The sequence below is a fragment of the Podarcis cretensis genome (genome assembly GCF_951804945.1).
Source record: "Podarcis cretensis genome assembly, chromosome: 12".
Taxonomy (NCBI): domain Eukaryota; kingdom Metazoa; phylum Chordata; class Lepidosauria; order Squamata; family Lacertidae; genus Podarcis; species Podarcis cretensis.
In genome coordinates, this window is record NC_137181.1 from 3,635,855 (window position 1) to 3,655,000 (window position 19,146).

Genomic DNA, 19,146 nt, shown 5'->3' on the forward strand with positions numbered 1-19,146 from the left:
GAATCCGAGACCAGGGAGAAGAGTTGGTGGAAGAAGATTGGAAGAAATTTAAAATTTATTTACAGAAACATTGTAAAATTTTTGAATGTTGATGACGTTGAAATGAAATGAAGGGGTTCTAGTAATAAGGTAAAATAAGAATATGCAAGAATGGATTGATATTAGACGAAAATTTGAAGCTATAACATGTGAGGAAAATAATGAAGGATAAATCAAGAGGGTATGAATTTGCTGAACTAATTTTTAAATGGAATACAAAAAAAGGAGGTGTGAGGAAGTCAGGAAAATAAGTTAATGAACGGTGAGAAATTAAAAAGAGGGATTTTTCTTTTTTCTTTTTCTTTGTATGTTAAATTTAAATTTTTGTATTTTTGTGTTTTTTTGTTTATTGTCTTGTAACCCTTTTTTTGGTTAAAAACTTAATAAAATATCATTTAAAAAAAAACTGACTGACAGCCCAAGCACAAGAGCCCTCTGTTCTCCTGCAGTTAAACTGGGATTCAGGATACTGTCTCTGCCCTTTGGAGACAGAGCAAAGCCATCCTGGCTAGGAGGCATCAGTTGCCATCTCCATGAATTTGTCTAACCCTCTTCTAAAGCCATCCAAGTGGATTACCATCGCTGCCTCCTGGGCGCAGTGAGTTCCATAGCTTCTCTGTCCTGTGTGTTCATTTTATCTGCCCTGAGTGCCGCAGCATTCAGTTTCATTCAAATGATAAGTCACCTGGTGTCAGGTGATTGATAGGTGGACAGCCCTGCCCTGTCAAATCTGGGGAGATGAAGATCTGGCCTATCTTCCAGAAAGAAATGCCTCAACCTTGTTTGCAGCCCTAGACATCATCATCATCATTTATTACTTATACCCCGCCCATCAGGCGGGGCCTCCCCAGGTACTCTGGGCGGCTTCCAACAGGATATTACGATACGATACAATAATCTTTATTGACATTGTCCCATACAGAACAACAAAACTGAAAAATCTGCATAAGACATTCAAAACCCAACAAGCCTGCTATCCCAGCTATCGCAAACTGGTTAGCCCCTAAAAACTCTGATACCCCATTTTTAAATGCAATATACTCCCATACAGACTCCTTACAATGCGTTTAAAACCAAAATCGCATTTGGGTAGAAACTGTTTCTCAGGCGGCTAGTCCTAGTCTTTATAACCCTGTACCTTCTTCCAGAAGGCAGAAGCTGAAAGAGATCGTTTCCGGGGTGCGCACTATTCTGCGCTACCTCTGCAGCTTTCTTGTGGCACCTGGAAGCACAGATTAAAAACACAGTAAGACATCAAAGACTAAAAGCTTCCCTAAACAGGGCTGCCTTCAGATGTCTTCTAAAAGTCAGATAGTTGTTTATTTCCTTGACATCTGATGGGAGGGCGTTCCACAGGGCGGGTGCCACTACTGAGAAGGCCCTCTGCCTGGTTCCCTGTAGCTTCACTTCTCGTAGTGAGTGAACCACCAGAAGGCCCTCGGTGCTGGACTTCAGTGTCTGGGCTGAAAGACGGAGGTGGAGACGCTCCTTCAGGTATACTGGACCGAGGCCGTTTAGGGCTTTAAAGGTCAGCACCAATACTTGGAATTGTTCTTGGAAACGTACTAGGCTCTCACTTGTGGGGTGCCTCAGGTTCCATCCTCTCCCCCATGCTTTTTAGTATCTACTGAAGCCGCTGGGAGAGATCATCAAGGGGTTCAGGCTGGGTGTTCATCAGTATGCAGATGACACCCAGCTCTACCTCTCTTTTAAATCAGAACCAGTGAATGCGGTGAAGGTCCTGTGTGAGTGCCTGGAGGCAGTTGGAGGATGGATGGCGCCTAACAGATTGAGGTTGAATCCTGACAAGACAGAAGTACTGTTTTGGGGGGACAGGGGGCAGGCAGGTGTGGGGGACTCCCTGGTCCTGAATGGGGTAACTGTGTCTCTGAAGGACCAGATGCGCAGCCTGGGAGTCATTCTGGACTCACAGCTGTCCATGGAGGTGCAGGTTAATTTTGTGTCCAGGGCGGCTGTCTACCACCTCTATCTGGTATGCAGGATGAGACCCTCCCTGCCCACAGACTGTCTTGCAGCTGACCCTTTGAAGGTGACCTGGAAACTGCAATTAATCCAGATTGGTGACTGGAAGTGGCTGCCGAGACCATATAACACTGGTCCTGAGAGATCTTCATTGGCTCCCAGTACATTTCCGAGCACAATTCAAAGGAAGGCGTGTTGAATTTCTCAACTTTCAAGTTCCAAAAATGAAATTTAGTTTTGATTGGTAAATAAGATGCGTGTAAAATTGCATAGAAATAATTAAAATAATTTTCAAGTACTTGCTGTTATATTTATTATTAATATTAATAATAATAATATTTAGCATTACCCGGCATTTTCAGAAGGTAATTAAATTAAAATTATTTGACTTTCCGAAAGCAGTTTATGTGCTTCTTTATCAAACGTACATTTTACAAGCTGAATGTTGTCCAATCACAAATATAATAGCAGATTTGAATTCCTTACATTCCCCCCCCAAAAAAAAAAAATTGTAAGAGGCTCAATGAAGAAATTTGCAAAATTCAAGTTTTCCCACCAGGTTGGTTGTGAAACTGGGTCATCTAATTCTTTCCCTGTGGCCAAACCACTAATTAGTCTGAACTTACAGTTACTTATGAGAACACAATTAAAGAAAACCACACAGCTAAATAGTGTTGTTTATTAAAATACCAAGTGAAACAGGTAAATATAAGAAAATGCATTTAATACTGATATAAATCGTTTCACTGTATGTACACAGAGCTCACAGCAGGGTGATTCCTAGGCAGTATTATAAATGACAATATTACAGATCAACTGGACCATCCATAATAGGGGATATTCCAAGGTTTTAAAATGTCTCTTTAACACCAAAACATTAAACTATCCTCAAATCTATTTTTTCCTCTTCAAAGTCTTTATACAATTAGGATGATCCTGTGAATCCACCGCAACAGATTCTTACGCAGAAAATCCTGACCTCATTAAGGTAACGGTGTTTTACAGGTAGAATGTTCTTAAGTCATACAAACATTTTCCGTACCTTCAAAGCTATTGAATTAGCTTTCATTATCCAATTTGCATAAGTTTCCTCATCAACGAATTGGACAGTACCAAGTTTTACAATGCATTTATCTTTTCCACCTTTCAAAGTGTGGCTTCACATTAAATACAGCAGCAACTGAAAGGCTTAACTGAGAGTTCCATTTTCCCCAAGGAAAGAAGGCTATTAGATGTAGGGTTATTGTTCTATAATGTCTATAGTCACTATCAGCCGCCAGAAAAGAGAATTCTAAGCTATAGTAGGTCAACTGAGCACACGGTATGCATAGTTTTGCCAAAGATATCTATCCAACAGAAGAAAAATGAATCGGCTAAATCCAACTCGTTATTGATCTGCAAGATCATTTATTGCAGAATAGGAAACATTCCAAGACAGAAGAAAGAGATTCTTCTTTCAAGGAAGCGGTGGCGTAATTTTTGTTGATTTATGAATTGCCTTTCACATAAGTCTCAGGATTTACAGACGTGCAACAGAAAGAATTATAATTGGTTTAAAAACAATAAGAGCAAGACCGAGGCTGTGTTCATACCATACATTGAAAGCACACACGTCCACCACAAAAAATAAAATAAAATATGGGAGCTATAGTTTGTTAAGGGTGCTGGGAATGGTAGTTCTGTAAGGAGTAAACTACAGCTCCCGGGATTCTTTGAGGGGGGTAATGTGTTCTAAATGCATTGTGTTTATACATCCCTCAAAAACTACAGTTCCCAGAACTCTTTGGGTAACTCTTTGGCTGGAGACAGTCAGGTGGTGTGACCAGAGGAGGAATTACCGCTGGGAGGAGAACAGAGAAGAAATGGCCTGATGCGTCTGCAGCGGCACAACCGGATGCCTCCATCTTCCCCAGCTGCAACAAAACATGTCTCTCCTGTATTGGTCTCTACGGCCACAGCAGGCACTGTAAGTCTCCAATGGTCTGACTTCACCCCTGAAGGCGCACTCCTCCATTGTCTCCTGAGACAGAAGCCAACCAATTCTAGACAACCGGTCAGTCCCAAATTCTTAAGGCAACAAGTAGGAGGGTGGGTTGGATTGGTACGAAAGCAGTTTAAAAATCAATAAATCTTCTACTGTCTTGACAGATGCCAACTCTGCATATTGGCTGATTGTTGGCTCAAAATTAAAGAGAACCAACCGTTTTACTGGTAAAACACTTTTGGATAATAGAAGCATTCTCCCCCTGTGCAACATATTTGTTTCCTAGGATCATGTACAAAATGCCTGCGTGTGAAATATGACTCTTCCACCTCTACAATTCTGTGAGTCTAAGAATCTACAGTTTCCATGTAAGGATTGCCAATAGTGACTCAGCAAACTCGTTAACTCTAAACAGTATATTATTAAAAGCTACAGTAGAAAAGAGGGCGAAACACAAAGAGTCAAGTATATAAATTTTATAAAAATAGAATTAGCTGGCTTTTAAAAATATACTTTATTGAGCCTCAGTAAGATTTGTACATAATAAAGAAAAATAGCAAAAGATCCTGACACAACTGCATTTCGTCCAAATCTCTTCCTTGCTGCTTACATATCAGTTATTTCTGAGTTCACTATGATTTATATTTTAATTTTCAATTGATGGATGTTCTCTTTTTTTTTGAATTAGAGCAAGAAACAAAGAAGAGGACACATATTTTGATCTAAAAAATATTGATTCTTTCCTTCTTTTAAGCAAATGGTGATGGATGGAGACTTTCATGTTAACTGCCATCCTACTTTCAAAAATACCTATCATGATAGAAATCTGTGTGTCGCACTGCATCAAGCTACATGCCAGTCCAAATCTGAAATTTTGGGGAAATTCCAGAGTTTATAGATTTCTGGATCTAGTTGCAATTTATGTGAAGCTTCATGCTCCCCTCCTCAACAAGATGATCCTGTACATAAGTTGACATATTCAAATCAAAGAAAACTCTAATAAGCCTGGTTAATATTTTAAGACACACATTTAACACACATTTGCTAGTTAACACTGTATTACCTTATTTAGAGGGAGCGGGGTTGGAATTACAGGTTTTAAGATTTTGTACATCTCCTCTGCGTTGCAACTATTCCATTCTCAAGCAATCCCAAGCTCAATCTTTATCAATAAAAAAATAACTTTGGTGTCTATGAAAAAAAAAAAAAAAGATTCAGCTTCTGGCTTCAGAACATACAATTTGTGCATCTTACAGTTTTGCTGCCATAGTCTATACACTCTGGTCCAATACATTCGCAGCAGGCGTTGTGAAACCATCGGTATTTTGATGCTCCCATAGATTCGCAGGAGCTCTTGCACTGATGCACCGACATGCAGTCGTCGAAGTAAACCACTGTGCATGTGGCTTCTAAACGAAGAGAGCGAGAAAGGCACTTTAATCTGCTGAGAAAAGCTCAAGCTGCCAATCATTCAGACAATGGAACCAATAACTTAATTTTCAGCTTAATTCGGGGTGAATGGAACAGCTTTTTACCTTGATCCAAACACACCTGTCAGTTTTGAAATAACGTTTAAAATAAAGTCCCGTATTTTTTCACTCTATAAGACGCACCAGACCATAAGATGCACCTAGTTTTTGGAAGAGGAAAACAAGAAAAAAAAAATTATGAATCCCAGAAGCCAGGACAGCAAGCGGGATAGCAGCGCAGCGATCCCACTGGCTGCCCTGGTTTATGGGATAGCCGCGCGCAGCCTCTCCCAGGCAAGGGGAGCCTTCATGCCCTGCCCGGGAGAGGGCTAAGGCTCCCCCAAGAGCCGCGCTCCCTTTAGAGAGCGTGCAAGCGTGTGTGCGGCTTTTGGGGGGCTTTTCCCCGAGGAGGGAGAAGGGATTGACGGGCTGCCCTTCTCCCTCCTCGGGGAAAATCCCCCAAGGGCCGCACACACGCTCCATGCGGCTCTTTAAAGGGAGTGCTGAGCAGAGCCTCCCGCCTGCATTCGCTCCATAAGACGCAAACACATTTCCCCTTACTATTTAGGAGGGGGAAAGTGTGTCTTATAAAGCGAAAAATATGGTATGTCCCGTGTGGAATTATTGCAGTAGCAAAATCGGAATAACCATTGTCTCCTTCTGCTCTGCACACTCTTATCCAGGCACCCCAAACTCGGCCCTCCAGATGTTTTGGGACCACAATTCCCATCATCCCTGACCACTGGTCCTGTTAGCTAGGGATGATGGGAGTTGGAGTCCCAAAACACCTGGAGGGCCGAGTTTGGGAATGCCTGCTCTTATCTATTTATCTCTCCCCCCTTCTCTGGAGACGTTGGGCTGCGATACAGCAGAGAAAGTAAACACAACACTAAATATTAAAAATCAGTTCGAAAGACCCATTGGTTGCAGCCACAACATATCGTATTTTTCACTCTATAAGGCACACCAGACCATAAGACGCCCCTAGTTTTTGGAAGATGAAAACAAGAAGAAGAAAAATTCTGAATCCCAGATGCCAGGATGGTTCAGGAATCAGCATGTTTTTACATGAGTAGAAAGTGTGCTTTTATTTAAAATGCATCTCTGGGTTATTTGTGGGGCATAGGAATTCGTTCATTCTCCCCCCCCCCCAAAAAAAAAATAGACCGGCCCCCCACAAGGTCTGAGGGACAGTGGACCGCCTCCCTGCTGAAAAAGTTTGCTGACCCCTGATTTTAAAGCTTTTCTCCAAAAAATCCTGGGAGGAACAGTTTACCCTCACAGAACTACAGTTCCCAGCGCCCTGACCAAAGTACAGTTCCCAGGACTCTCTGAGGGAAGCCATGGGAATCAAATGTAGGCAGTGATTCACCATAATCCGTGGACCAGACATAGCCCCACACTTTGGAACCATGACAATGCTTGGCTGTACAGTGGTACCTCGGGTTACATACACTTCAGATTACATACGCTTCAGGTTACATACTCCGCTAACCCAGAAATAGTACCTCGGGTTAAGAACTTTGCTTCAGGATGAGAACAGAAATCGTGCTCCAGCGGCGCGGCAGCAGCAGAAGGCCCCATTAGCTAAAGAGGTGCTTCAGGTTAAGAACAGTTTCAGGTTAAGAACGGACCTCTGGAACAAATTAAGTACTTAACCTGAGGTACCACTGTACTTTAAAACAGCAGCTAATGCATCATTCTTCCTTCCTCTCTTTTCCAAACGAACGAACTCAACCCCACTTCTAAGAGCTCAGTCGTCACACAGCAGCCTGCCTACCTTTGTCGCTGGAGAATGGCGTGTGGACGTTGTTGCTTGAAACAGAGACGTTCTGGTGCTGGGGGTGGTTCACCGACTCTAAAATGGAGACCAAGTTCTCGTGGTGGGACAGCTCTTCCGCGACGGGGAACGAAACAATATTCCAGTGCAGCTGGGTGTCCCCTTCTGTAAGCGCTCGGAAAAGCGAGGGGATCGGCCCGTGCAGTTCCTCGACGGTACTCTTGGACGTGGGAGGCGTGTCGCTATAATTGCGAGGGTTACACATACCTGGAGGTGAGCAAAATGAAAAGGAAAAGGCACCTATAAGAAGCAGCATTTTTTGGAAAGGCGAAACGTTCAACTTCATGAGTGGGGAGCGCTGGTAAGATCTGAAGGCTATTTATTTATTTCACATTGTTCATACACGGCTTTACTGTGTCTTGCCCCTTTCACCTTCCAGGTACAGTGGTACCTCGGGTTAAGTACTTAATTCGTTCCGGAGGTCTGTTCTTAACCTGAAACTGTTCTTAACCTGAAGCACCACTTTAGTTAATGGGGCCTCCAGCTGCCGCCGCGCTGCCAGAGCACGATTTCTGTTCTTATCCTGAAGCAAAGCTCTTAACCCAAGGTAAAATTTCTGGTTACAGATAGGTAGCCGTGTTGGTCTGCCATAGTCAAAACAAAATTGAAAAATTCCTTCCAGTAGCACCTTAAAGACCAACTAAGTTAGTTCTTGGTATGAGCTTTCGTGTGCATGGTATCTGAAGAAGTGTGCATGCACACGAAAGCTCATACCAAGAACTAACTTAGTTGGTCTTTAAGGTGCTACTGGAAGGAATTTTTTAATTTTGTTTTAAAATTTCTGGGTTAGCGGAGTCTGTAACCTGAAGTGTATGTAACCCGAGGTACCACTGTACTTATTTTGGGTGATGCTTGAGTCTGTAGCATGGCTAATCCCTTTAAAGGAGCAAGCACATAGCTTGGAGATATTCCAGGATAAAGCTTTTCCATTAGACAAGGTGTCTTTTACCAGCTTCCATCCAACAACACATCTGGATCAGAATAACTTCAAACCTTAAGGCTGGATTACTGCAATGTGCTTTAAGAAGCAAAAAATACCAAGACATCACCTTCCATTTAAGCCTGGTGGAAAAGGGCAGGCAGCTTTTTTTGGGGGGGGAGGACACACTATGAACCTCAAGCTTCTTATTCTGTCTCACAGACACCAAAGCCTTTTTTGCCTCCTTGTGACACAGGATGAAATTACAAATCACCTTTTCTTGGGAAAGTATCAAATTTGTGCAAAGCTTCTTTGATCGCAATTCAAGAATGCAATTTTGTTTACCAAGGAGTTTAATCTCTTGCCAGAATTACAGAAGCAACTTCACTAGCCAAAGGTGTGACATAAGCACATAGTCAATGACACATGAGACACTGCTTCCATTTCACGGCATAGCTAAATATACTCCATGCCATATGCATGAAAGCTCTATTGAAAGTATCACTTTCCTCATTTAATGCACTTTGAAAAACACATCTGTACGAACTCACCAGCATCTCACTTTAGGGTAATAATAGCATACGGATTACTTTCCCAAACACAACGTGTGTGTGTGTGTGTGTGTGTGTGTGTGTGCGCGCTCTCTCTCATACACACAGTTTAAAAGTACAGTGGACACTCGGGTTGCAAACGTAATAGGTGCAGGATGCATGTTCGCAACCCGCAGCATTCATAACCTGCAGCGGCGCATCTGTGCACGCGCGGGTTGCAATTTAGTGCTTCTGTGCATGCACAAAGTGCAATTTAGCGCTTCTACGCAACCGCCGAAACCTGGAAGTAACCTGTTCCGGTATTTCCGGGTTTCGGCGGTCCGTAACCCGAAAAAACACAACCTGAAGCACCTGTAACCCGAGGTATAACTGTAACAGGATGTAAAAACTAAATTCTGAAGAATTGTTTTGTTGTATTTGGCTGCTAAACTACAAAAATAGCATCACAATCCATTTATTCGGCAGGCCGCTCACTATTTTACACCAATCATTTTCAACCAGTGCGCCATTGCCCCCTGGGGTGCACTGAATGATGGCCAGCCCAAAGTGGAGGAGATGCAGGGAATCATTAACGTCGGCACATGACCCCCCCCCACACACTTCACATGCATCCCGGGAGACAGCATGAAAACAGACTATTTAGCCAAAATAACCCTCGGCTGTGTAAATTCAGGATTTGGGTCAGTGGTCAGGAGAACAGAGTGTCAGATACAAATATGGTAAAAATCAACATCATCTCTGTTTGACCTACAGCAGCCTGAAATACTGCATAAATAAGCCACAAGGCTCTGAAACATCAGCCATAAGGAAACTTAATCAGTAGGACAGGGCAGGCTCTAGTATGGGGCTCAATTCATGAATTACCAAAACAGTGTGGTTCAGCAAAATTAATCTCCCCTGTACGCTTGTGAAGTGGAACACAGGGTGGATGAACAACCAAGTTCTTTGACACACCACTGCTGCCCCCTCCCTTCTACGGAACAAGTCACCCTTGATGTGGGGAAGAGCGACGTCATGGTCCTCAGTTCTGTGGTTCCTGTTTGGGGACGTTACTGGAATAGTGCATGATTCAGCTCATAGGGCAGCAGCAACTACGTCGCTCTTCCAACATACGAACTGGACCATAGACACAGACGTGCAGAGCTGTTTCTTCTTCCCTAATACAGTGGATGCTCGGGTTGCAATTCGGTGCTTCTGCACATGTGCGACTTAGCACTTTTGCACATGCGCGACCGCCAAAACCCGGAACTAACCCATTCCAGGACAGTGGTAGCTCAGGTTACATACGCTTCAGGTTACAGACTCTGTTAACCCAGAAATAGTACCTCGGGTTAAGAAATTTGCTTCAGGATGAGAACAGAAATCGTGCTCCAGCAGCAGCAGCAGCAACAGCAGCAGCAGGCCCCATTAGTTAAAGTGGTGCTTCAGGTTAAGAACAGTTTCAGGTTAAGAACAGACCTCCAGAACCAATTAAGTACTTAACCCGAGGTACCACTGTACTTCTGGGTTTCGGCGCATCCGTAACCCGAAAAAACGCAACCTGAAGCATCTGTAACCCAAGGTATGACTGTAAATCTAGCTCATTGGGTATACAGTGGTGCCCCGCAAGACGAATGCCTCACAAGACGGAAAACCCGCTAGACGAAAGGGTTTTCCGTTTTTCGAGGCGCTTCGCAAGACGAATTTCCCTATGGGCTTGCTTCACAAGACGAAAACGTCTTGCGAGTCTTTTCCCTCCCCCCCCCTTTTTCTAAGCCGCTTAGCCGCTAATAGCACTAATCCGCTAATAGGGATGCTTCGCAAGACGAAAAAACCGCTAGACGAAGAGACTCGCGGAACGGATTATTTTCGTCTTGCGAGGCACCACTGTACCCTACTTTTTTCTCGGCGAGTGCCATGGCTAGCCCTGACATGGTGCCAGACATGATGAACCAGACACCCCAAAGGGCGAGGACCCCGAGTAGCAGGCAGGGTTCCTTGAATCCAATGCTGGGGATCCGCTTGAGGGGGCCTCTCCAGGCGGAGACTTGATGGAGAACCCCCAGAACTGACAGAGGAGGGGTTGGAGCCACTTCCCAGTCCTCTAGAGCAGTGTTCCCCAACCTTGGGCCTCCAGCTGTTTTTGGACTACAATTCCCATCATCCTTGACCACTGGTCTTGCTAGCGAGGGATGATGGGAGTTGTAGTCCAAAAACAGCTGGAGGCCCAAGGTTGGGGAACACTGCTCTAGAGGGTCCCATGGACCACCAATTGGAAACCCAATGCCCTAAAGCCCTGGATTCTGTGTATGCTCTGCTCCATTGTATTGACAAGGCTCCTAAAAGCCACAGATTCAAAGCAGTGGACGTGAGTATATCTGAAGCAGCCAAGGCCGTATTAGGTGATAAAGAACGAATGAACTTACCAACACAGTCACAGCACTCGTCCCACAGTGTGCCCAGACACAACATGCACTCTTTGCAACAGGAACAGTTCCCTTCAACAGGCCGGCATTGACACAGCTCCTGGAAACACAACACACCAGTTAGATATTTCTGTGCATAAAATGCCATGGGAGACAAATGCCTTGCCCCACAACTACCACAGTTAGGAAGATACATAGGAAGCTTTGTTAGGAACGTACTTAGGAAACAAATATTCTGCTTGGTTTGGTCCCCCCCCCCACTTTTGTTGCACTATAGACTCTCCCGACAGCAATAATGTGGTAACATTGGCTGGGGGGGGCAGGGGGGAAATCATAGAACAGAATACATCCACCACCAAAGCATTATTATGTCAAAAATATGTTGCAAAATACACCTGCAATAAAGCACAAGCCTGGAGAGGCCCTTATCCATATACAACTGCAAAAACAGCCACACAAACCATTATTTAAGAGGGGCTGTATTTAATCGCACGTTTGCTATGTACTGTGCAGATAACAGAAATCATCTTTTTGACTCCACTACCATTTGGAAGCACAGTAACTTCTGCTATGCAAAATTACCGTGTATTATTTAATAAAACTCTCACCGGTGCAAGTATATATATTAATAAGTGTTTAAAATAAAGTAAGATGTACTCAAGCTATATTGCATAGTTCTAGTCCCCCCCCCCACTGCTAGCTCATTGTAATACACATAAACTAGGCTTCCTCAACCTCGGCCCTCCAGATGTTTTGAGACTACAATTCCCATCATCCCTGACCACTGGTCCTGCTAGCTAGGGATCATGGGAGTTGTAGGCCAACAACATCTGGAGGGCCGAGGTTGAGGAAGCCTGACATAAACTATCTGTGGGTTAACGTGCAGACTGCCAATAACTTTATTAAAGCCAAAGTTCTCAGGGAAGAAGAAATGACTAACAGGATATTTAAAAGACTCATCCAGCGCCACAACACAAATGAAACATGTCTCAAGACAAGAAATTGTTGATCTCATTCACATCTGTTACAGAGCTGATAAAATAAATATTTATGCAGATCATCCTTCCCACATTCTGGAAAAGGCAGTATAATGAACGCAGCCTCTTCTACTTCACCGAGTGAAAGAATTCAGAGCAATGCATCTTGCTTAATCATCTTCCCTCATATTGAGTTCAGGGACCTGCTTTCATTATACATGGAATCTTCAACCTACAAAACGTTGGTCATATCCGTTCCTCTTAAATCAGATATGAATGTTCCATGAGTTTCAAAGGGACCCAGGCATGACCCATCAAACATAGCCAGCAATACTGAAGGATGCTTTTCCCCTCCACAAGCAGCAATGTTGAAGTGTGTCAAGTTTCAAAATTAAAAGTACATTACTATGGTACTCCACAGCCTCTCGAGACAGATGGATGCCAGCCAACTATTACCATGGCTATTTTACACATTGTGTTTTACATAATAGGAGTGGCATTTCCCACCGGCAGAAATATACAAAGAATCAGAGACATGGATTCAGCATAACTAAAATGGGCTTAACTAAGGTTTTTTTTCCACTCTAAGCACTGAATATGACCTCACCTTCACTTTACACAATGTCTCTTCTGAATTAGCTGATTATCATATCAAAAACCTTAGTACTTGCCTTATCTCATTAAAAAAAATATATAATTATATAAAGACAACCTAGCATATAAGCATTTCCTGCATTGCAAGGAGTTGGGACTAGATTACCCCTGGGTTCAATTCAAAGTAATCAGAGTTTTTGCATCGTATGTTTAATATTGCTCAAGTTAAATACACATTTTTTAAAAATAGGGCGGTGGGTGTAGCCAAGCCTTTAATTAGCAAGTCTTGGGCTTGCCCTTCTTGTGAGTCACTCTTCTCTAAGCTTGCGCATACAAACAAGATTCAGAGCAGAGTGCCCTCAAGGTAACTCACACGGTAACTTGAAGGATTATTCTGAGATTACCCTTTGCGAAAGAAACAGAATTCCATCGTGTTTTAAGGAAACGCTCCTGTTTAACTATATTGGGTCATCATTGATTTCTAGGAACTATGATTCCCACACATCAATGACACTGCAATGAAACCAATTCAGTTCAATGATTAAAACGGGGGGGGGGGGGGGGGAATGAATCAGCCTATGCTCAGGGAGCCACGACCTCAGTTCTCCCACTTGCAGCAGAGAATAAATTCCTATTAATTTCCCAAAGGCTGGAGAAGTTGAATTTTTACTTGTCACCTAAATGACAAAAGCAAGGGAGAAGGCACCCCATAGCCACTGCCACGGAAAAGGCCCCCGTCCTGTTTTCACCACATAATTCACTACTCCTGGCTGGGTGATGATGAAAAGGGCCTTCCCTCCAGGTCTAAGAGCAGCAAGGGCGAGGCACTAATTCAGGTATTTGGGCCCCAAGTCATTTAGGGATTCGCAGGTCAACACCAACACTTTGCATTCTGTCCAGAGGGAGCCACTGCCAACATTTCAGAAGGGGTGTTACTTGATTCTGGCTGCACAGGTTAACATTTCGGCCACTGTGGTCTTGAGTTAATTGTATATTCCAAACAGTCCTCAAGGGCAGCTCCACAAAGAGTGCATTACAGTAGTCCAGCCAGGAAGTTGGGAGAGCACTAGTCACTGTGGCTAGCCCATCCTATAATTTTTCACTGGGCTGTATTCAACTTAGCAGACCCGCTGAAAATAATGAACCTAAATTAGTGATCTCCATTAACTCCGATGGGTCTACTCCAGGCACGTCCAACATGTAGATCGTGATCTACCAGTAGATCACTGGACGTCTGCGGTAGATCACTGGCTCCCCCAAAGAAGCTCAACAAGTTTGTCTCCCCTAAGAAAAGCTCAACATATTTGCCCTGAACCCCTAAAAAACTGGGCTTTCTTCTTCCCAAAAAAATACCTCAACAACTTTGACCTGAACCCCCCAAAACAGGGGGTAGATCACTGTCAATTTTAACTCTGTGAGTAGATCGCAGTTTCTTGGGAGCTGGCCACCCCTGGTCTACTCTGACTAGGATTAGCACTGAATACAACCCAGCATATTCAATTAGTGCATTACTATTCTGAAATTGCAACTTCTGACAACCTGTCTGTTATGGTAAACAGTAATTTCATTACTGCAGTTTCAATTCATCATTATTTCATTATTCTCACCGCAGCACATTCAGTCTCCTACAGATATTTAACATTTATCTCAGAAAGCTAAATCTGCCAGAGCCTACATTGTATATTGTTCAAGGGCTATAGCTAATGCTTGTCCTACAATGGACATGGTTAAGTTAGATTCAGGTAGGTAGCCTGTTGGTCTGACACAGTCAAAATAAAAAAATTAAAAAATAGTCCAGTAGCACCTTAGAGACCAACTAAGCTTGTTCTGGGTATAAGCTTTATAACCAATTAACTTTGGTTCATCGATTTCAATATGTCTACTCTGAGTAGGTTGGGAATTGGCTATACCCTACTATGTGAAAAGAAGGTAAGGTTTTGCATTCATTGCCCAAATAAGCTCATATTACGGGGAAGAGAAAACAGATTAAAGGCACAAAATGTATGTTAAGAGTGCCAATTCATCTAATTAATCAGTTTGACTCCACAATATTATCCACTGTAAGGCTGATTTTTTTTATTTGTTGTAAGACAAATGAACACTTGAAAGAAAGGTAGAGACAAAAACTCCCGTTCGTGCCGACACAAACTTCATTTTTATTTTGCTTCTTATTTCAGGATTACTTATTCATCACATCAATTCATGCTGTTAACAGCCAACCTGTACTTTCCTACCCATTCACGACAAAAGCTGTATTCCCTCCTACCTGTATTAAACACTTGCTGACATCGCTTGCACAGAGAGCCTTGTTGCAGCACATTGAGGATGGGACCCAGAAGAACAGCAGACTAATAAGTGCCGCCGCTGTGCAGTGCCACAACCTCATCTTTCTTGAAAGTGGGAGATTTCTGGAACTTTCAGACAGCACTGAAATATAAAAAAGGCAGCAATTGAAGCACCTACATTTACAGAAGCAGAAATTAGGTCTCTTTCATCCTTACCACATGCTCCTAAAACAGTTTTTGTTTTCTCAGTGGGTTTTCCACACTCAGTCCAGCATGTGTCAAAAGCTGTTCTTGAATAATCCTAGACTACTTTTCTATAGACTTCAAACTTTTTTAAAAAAGAAAGCTTTACACTTTGAATTCTAATCAAGGTTTAGTGAGAAAGGACAGGACCTGAAATAAATGAATTGTGGCTAAAAAGTAGAAGGGGAAAGTTCTAGCTGGGAAGCTGATGCAAAGATTACTGCCTCCAATTTAAAAATAATGAGAACGTGTTTTAACACAACCCCAAACTGTTTCTCAACACTGGGTGTCTAGATGTATACATTTACAAAACAAGGCTTTTGAATAAAGAACAAGATGAGTGCCACATGTTTATGAACGGCAAGCAGCATTGTAATTGGTACAAGAAGTTACAGGAGTTCAGCAGGAAGTCGGGATAGGCACTGACTGGAGATGAAGTGACCACCGCAAAATGTTTGCATGCGCAAACAGGATTGAAAGTGGGACATTGTACGTGGCCACTCATAAAGATTTGTTAACAGAAGAGATTTTGGATATAATATCCAATTTTCAGCATGGGAAAAGTTATGGAAAGAGGATCTAAAATTTACTGCATGCTGTTTGTTGAAGGAAAACGGTATGAAAATGATATACCGTTGGTATCTAACACCGAGTAAAATTGTGAAAATGTACAGAACTACATTGGTACCTCGGGTAAAGTACTTAATTCGTTCCGGAGGTCTGTACTTAACCTGAAACTGTTCTTAACCTAAAGCACCACTTTAGCTAATGGGGCCTCTTGCTGCTGCTGCGCCGCCGAAGCACGATTTCTGTTCTCATCCTGAAGCAAAGTTCTTAACCTGAAGCACTATTTCTGGGTTAGCGGAGTCTGTAACCTGAAGCGTATGTAACCTGAAGCGTATGTAACCCGAGGTACCACTGTAGTTCAAATCTGTGTTGGAAATGCAAAGGGAAAAAGGTCTTGCGGAGTGGTAAAAGCTTCCTGGGAAACGATATATAGTGAGTTAAAGAAAATGTTTAAGAAAACTTTTGTTAAAAAACCTATTATACATAGGTGAAGAGATACCAAGAGAAGACAAAAGACATTTCATGTCTGCAATGATGGCAGCGAGAATGCTTCTAGCCCAGAGATGGAAGGAGGAAGAAGTATCCACCAGAAAAGAATGGCAGACCAAGTTGATGGAGTACGCAGAGATGGCGAGACTGACAGGAAAGATCAGAAACCAGGAAGATCAAGTATTTTCAAAAGACTGGAATAAATTTTAAATATACTTAAGAGACCACTGTAAACAGTTAAAATCATTGGCAGGGATACAATGACACTTGTAATGTGAAATAAACTTTGGTAATTATGGGTATACAACAGATAGATGCAGAAAAAGAAAGAAAAGAATATAATTTATTTGAATATGGAACCCATGGAGGAAGGGAAGGAGGTCCGAAGGTTTGAAAGAACCTTTTACTTTAATGTTTAGAAAGGGTTAAAGTGAAAATGTGTAAAATTTCGAAAAACCAATAAAAAAAATTAAAGGGGGAAAAAATAAAGTGAGATATTGTATGACTGCCCCGATAGCATCGTGAGCACGAACCATCATGCATGTGCCATAAAAAAAGGACATATGGAGGGGTCCTTACATCATTTCCAGAAACTGGCTCCCTAGCTAGGGAGCTTCTTCCACATGCCTGAAGCTGGCAAAGGTTGATTAATCAAAACCATGATGGGTTTGGAGCAAGCTAAGGAAACGTGGAATTTTCTTTATGTCACCCTCTGGGTTATAAGCGCCTAAGAGCAGCTTTCTGGACCTCAGCAATGGCTACGGGATGCTTACTGGAGGAATATCACTCGCACAGACTGCTAAACAGTTTACTTCCACCCCCCATCACACATTTTCTGTTGCCAGCTTTCTAGATTTTAGAAAAACGCACCTGAGAATGGCCTGATAATCTTAGCTAACAGCAACCTGACAAGACTGCGCTGAATTTTGAGAAACCTGTTTATAGCTTGGCTTCAGGCATGCTGCTGCAGATGGCCGTGGACCTTTCTCTCCTGAAAGGCATTCTGGCCCTAAAAACTTCTAGGCATAAAAACCAGTAACAAATTGCTATTTGGGGAGGACGGAGATGCTGAAAATTAATCCATAACACCTGCTTGAACCTATGTTTCTTAGTTCCATAAAACAGAGAAGTATGTTACTCAAAAGTAGGTGCTTTTCTTACCCACCCAGACACATTTCAGAGGGCACTGGAAGCTGCTCAGAAATTACCTTCACACTCATTCACCCATAATAAAAGGATCCTCTTTGCCACTCACATGCTAGCAACTCTGAGCCAGCTAAAGTTGTTAAAAGGAGCTTACAATGTTCTTAAAAGTTCCATTTTTCTGCAGGGCGAAGGCAGTAGAATAGTGCAATGCAACTGTATCAGCATACTTTAATTCAAAAGATAACTTACGCTGTTTACCTATTTTATTCTTGAAAACCCAATAAAAATTATTTTTAAGAAGCCAAGCCAAATTTCAACCCCCCCCCCCTTTAAGCCCCTTGAGATGGCAAAAGGAAACTTTTCGAGGATCCTAGAACTTTTTCCTTAAAAACAAAAACAAAACACTGGACTTCCAAGGGAGCAAAGAAGAACTAAGGGAAAAAAGCAAATGCGTTGGGCCAAGAGACACAAACCCGAGCCAAAAAAAGACGAAAACAGCTCCTCACCTCTGGCGTGGTTTGCTGGAGCGGGTTTGGGAGGAGGAAATAAAAATAAAAATAAAACCAGCACCGGTGTGAGCAGGGGGGGAAAGAGAGAGAGGTTTGTTGAAGGAGCCAAGGAGGCAGAGCAAAGCAGCTGGTGCCCTCGCAGCAGGGATATAGACCAGGAGGGAGAAGGAGAAAAGGAAAAAGAGACCCATACACAGAAAAGAAACTGTGTTAGCACAATGTTGTTTTGCAAAAGGCAACCAATATAAATATTGCATTTTACAAAATTACGTTATCTTGATTTGCACCCTCTCATCAAGAAAAACGGTGTCAAGGTTGCATTTTGCAAATACCTATTGCGCTTTCATCATCATCATTTTTAATTTGCATACCGTCTTTCTATCTTGCAATACTCAAGGCGGTTGACAAGCTGAAGAAACAAAAAAAAAAAATATCTACATCTTACAACAATCTAATGCAATACAAAATAACTGCAGCTCGCTGCATTTTGCAAATACTGCACCCCTATCGCACTTTCTTCATCATCATCGTTTTTAATTTGTACACCGTCTTTTTATCTTACAATACTCAAGGCGGTTTACAAGCTGAAGAAACAAAACATGCACATCTTACAACAATCTAATGCAATACAAAGTAACTTCGGCTCGCTGCATTTTGCAAAATAGCTTCAGCTTGCTGCATTTTGCAAAATAACTTTAGCTCGCTGCATTTTGCAAAGTATAACATCGGCGTTTTAAGAGAGCCGTTCGGCGAAAGGCAACGAGGGAATGCTGTAAGGATAAAGCAACAAGTCGCTTTGTTAAATATATACATATGTTTAATATGTGCATATATATCATATATGTGTGTGTGTGTGTGTGTGTGTGTGTGTATATATATATATATATATATATATATATGCACTGTGTGTGTGTGTGTATATATATATATATATAATATATATATATATGTGTGTGTGTGTGTGTATATATATATGCACTGTGTGTGTGTGTGTGTATATATATATATATATAATATATGTGTGTGTGTGTGTGTGTGTATGTATATATATATATATATATGTGTGTGTGTGTGTGTGTATATATATATATATGTGTGTGTGTATATATATATATATATATGCACTGTGTGTGTGTGTATATATAT

General features: G+C 42.2%; 1 protein-coding gene across 3 annotated transcripts in view; it reads right to left on the reverse strand.

The window, feature by feature from the left end:
• Positions 1 to 2,687: 2,687 nt before the first annotated feature.
• The window catches only part of TWSG1 (twisted gastrulation BMP signaling modulator 1), a 17,797-nt gene continuing 1,338 nt past the window's right edge, over positions 2,688 to 19,146 (reverse strand). For 2 of the 3 annotated variants that reach the window (XM_079947063.1, XM_079947065.1), the window contains exons 2-5: positions 15,028 to 15,188; positions 11,191 to 11,290; positions 7,256 to 7,522; positions 2,688 to 5,415 (exon numbers count right to left, since the gene is read on the reverse strand). In XM_079947063.1, the coding sequence (XP_079803189.1) occupies positions 5,234 to 5,415; positions 7,256 to 7,522; positions 11,191 to 11,290; positions 15,028 to 15,188 (710 nt within the window). In that variant the 3' untranslated portion in view covers positions 2,688 to 5,233. Of the gene's footprint in view, positions 5,416 to 7,255; positions 7,523 to 11,190; positions 11,291 to 15,027; positions 15,189 to 15,262; positions 15,288 to 19,146 lie in introns of those variants that run through there. The other variant, XM_079947064.1, reaches the window with a different exon arrangement.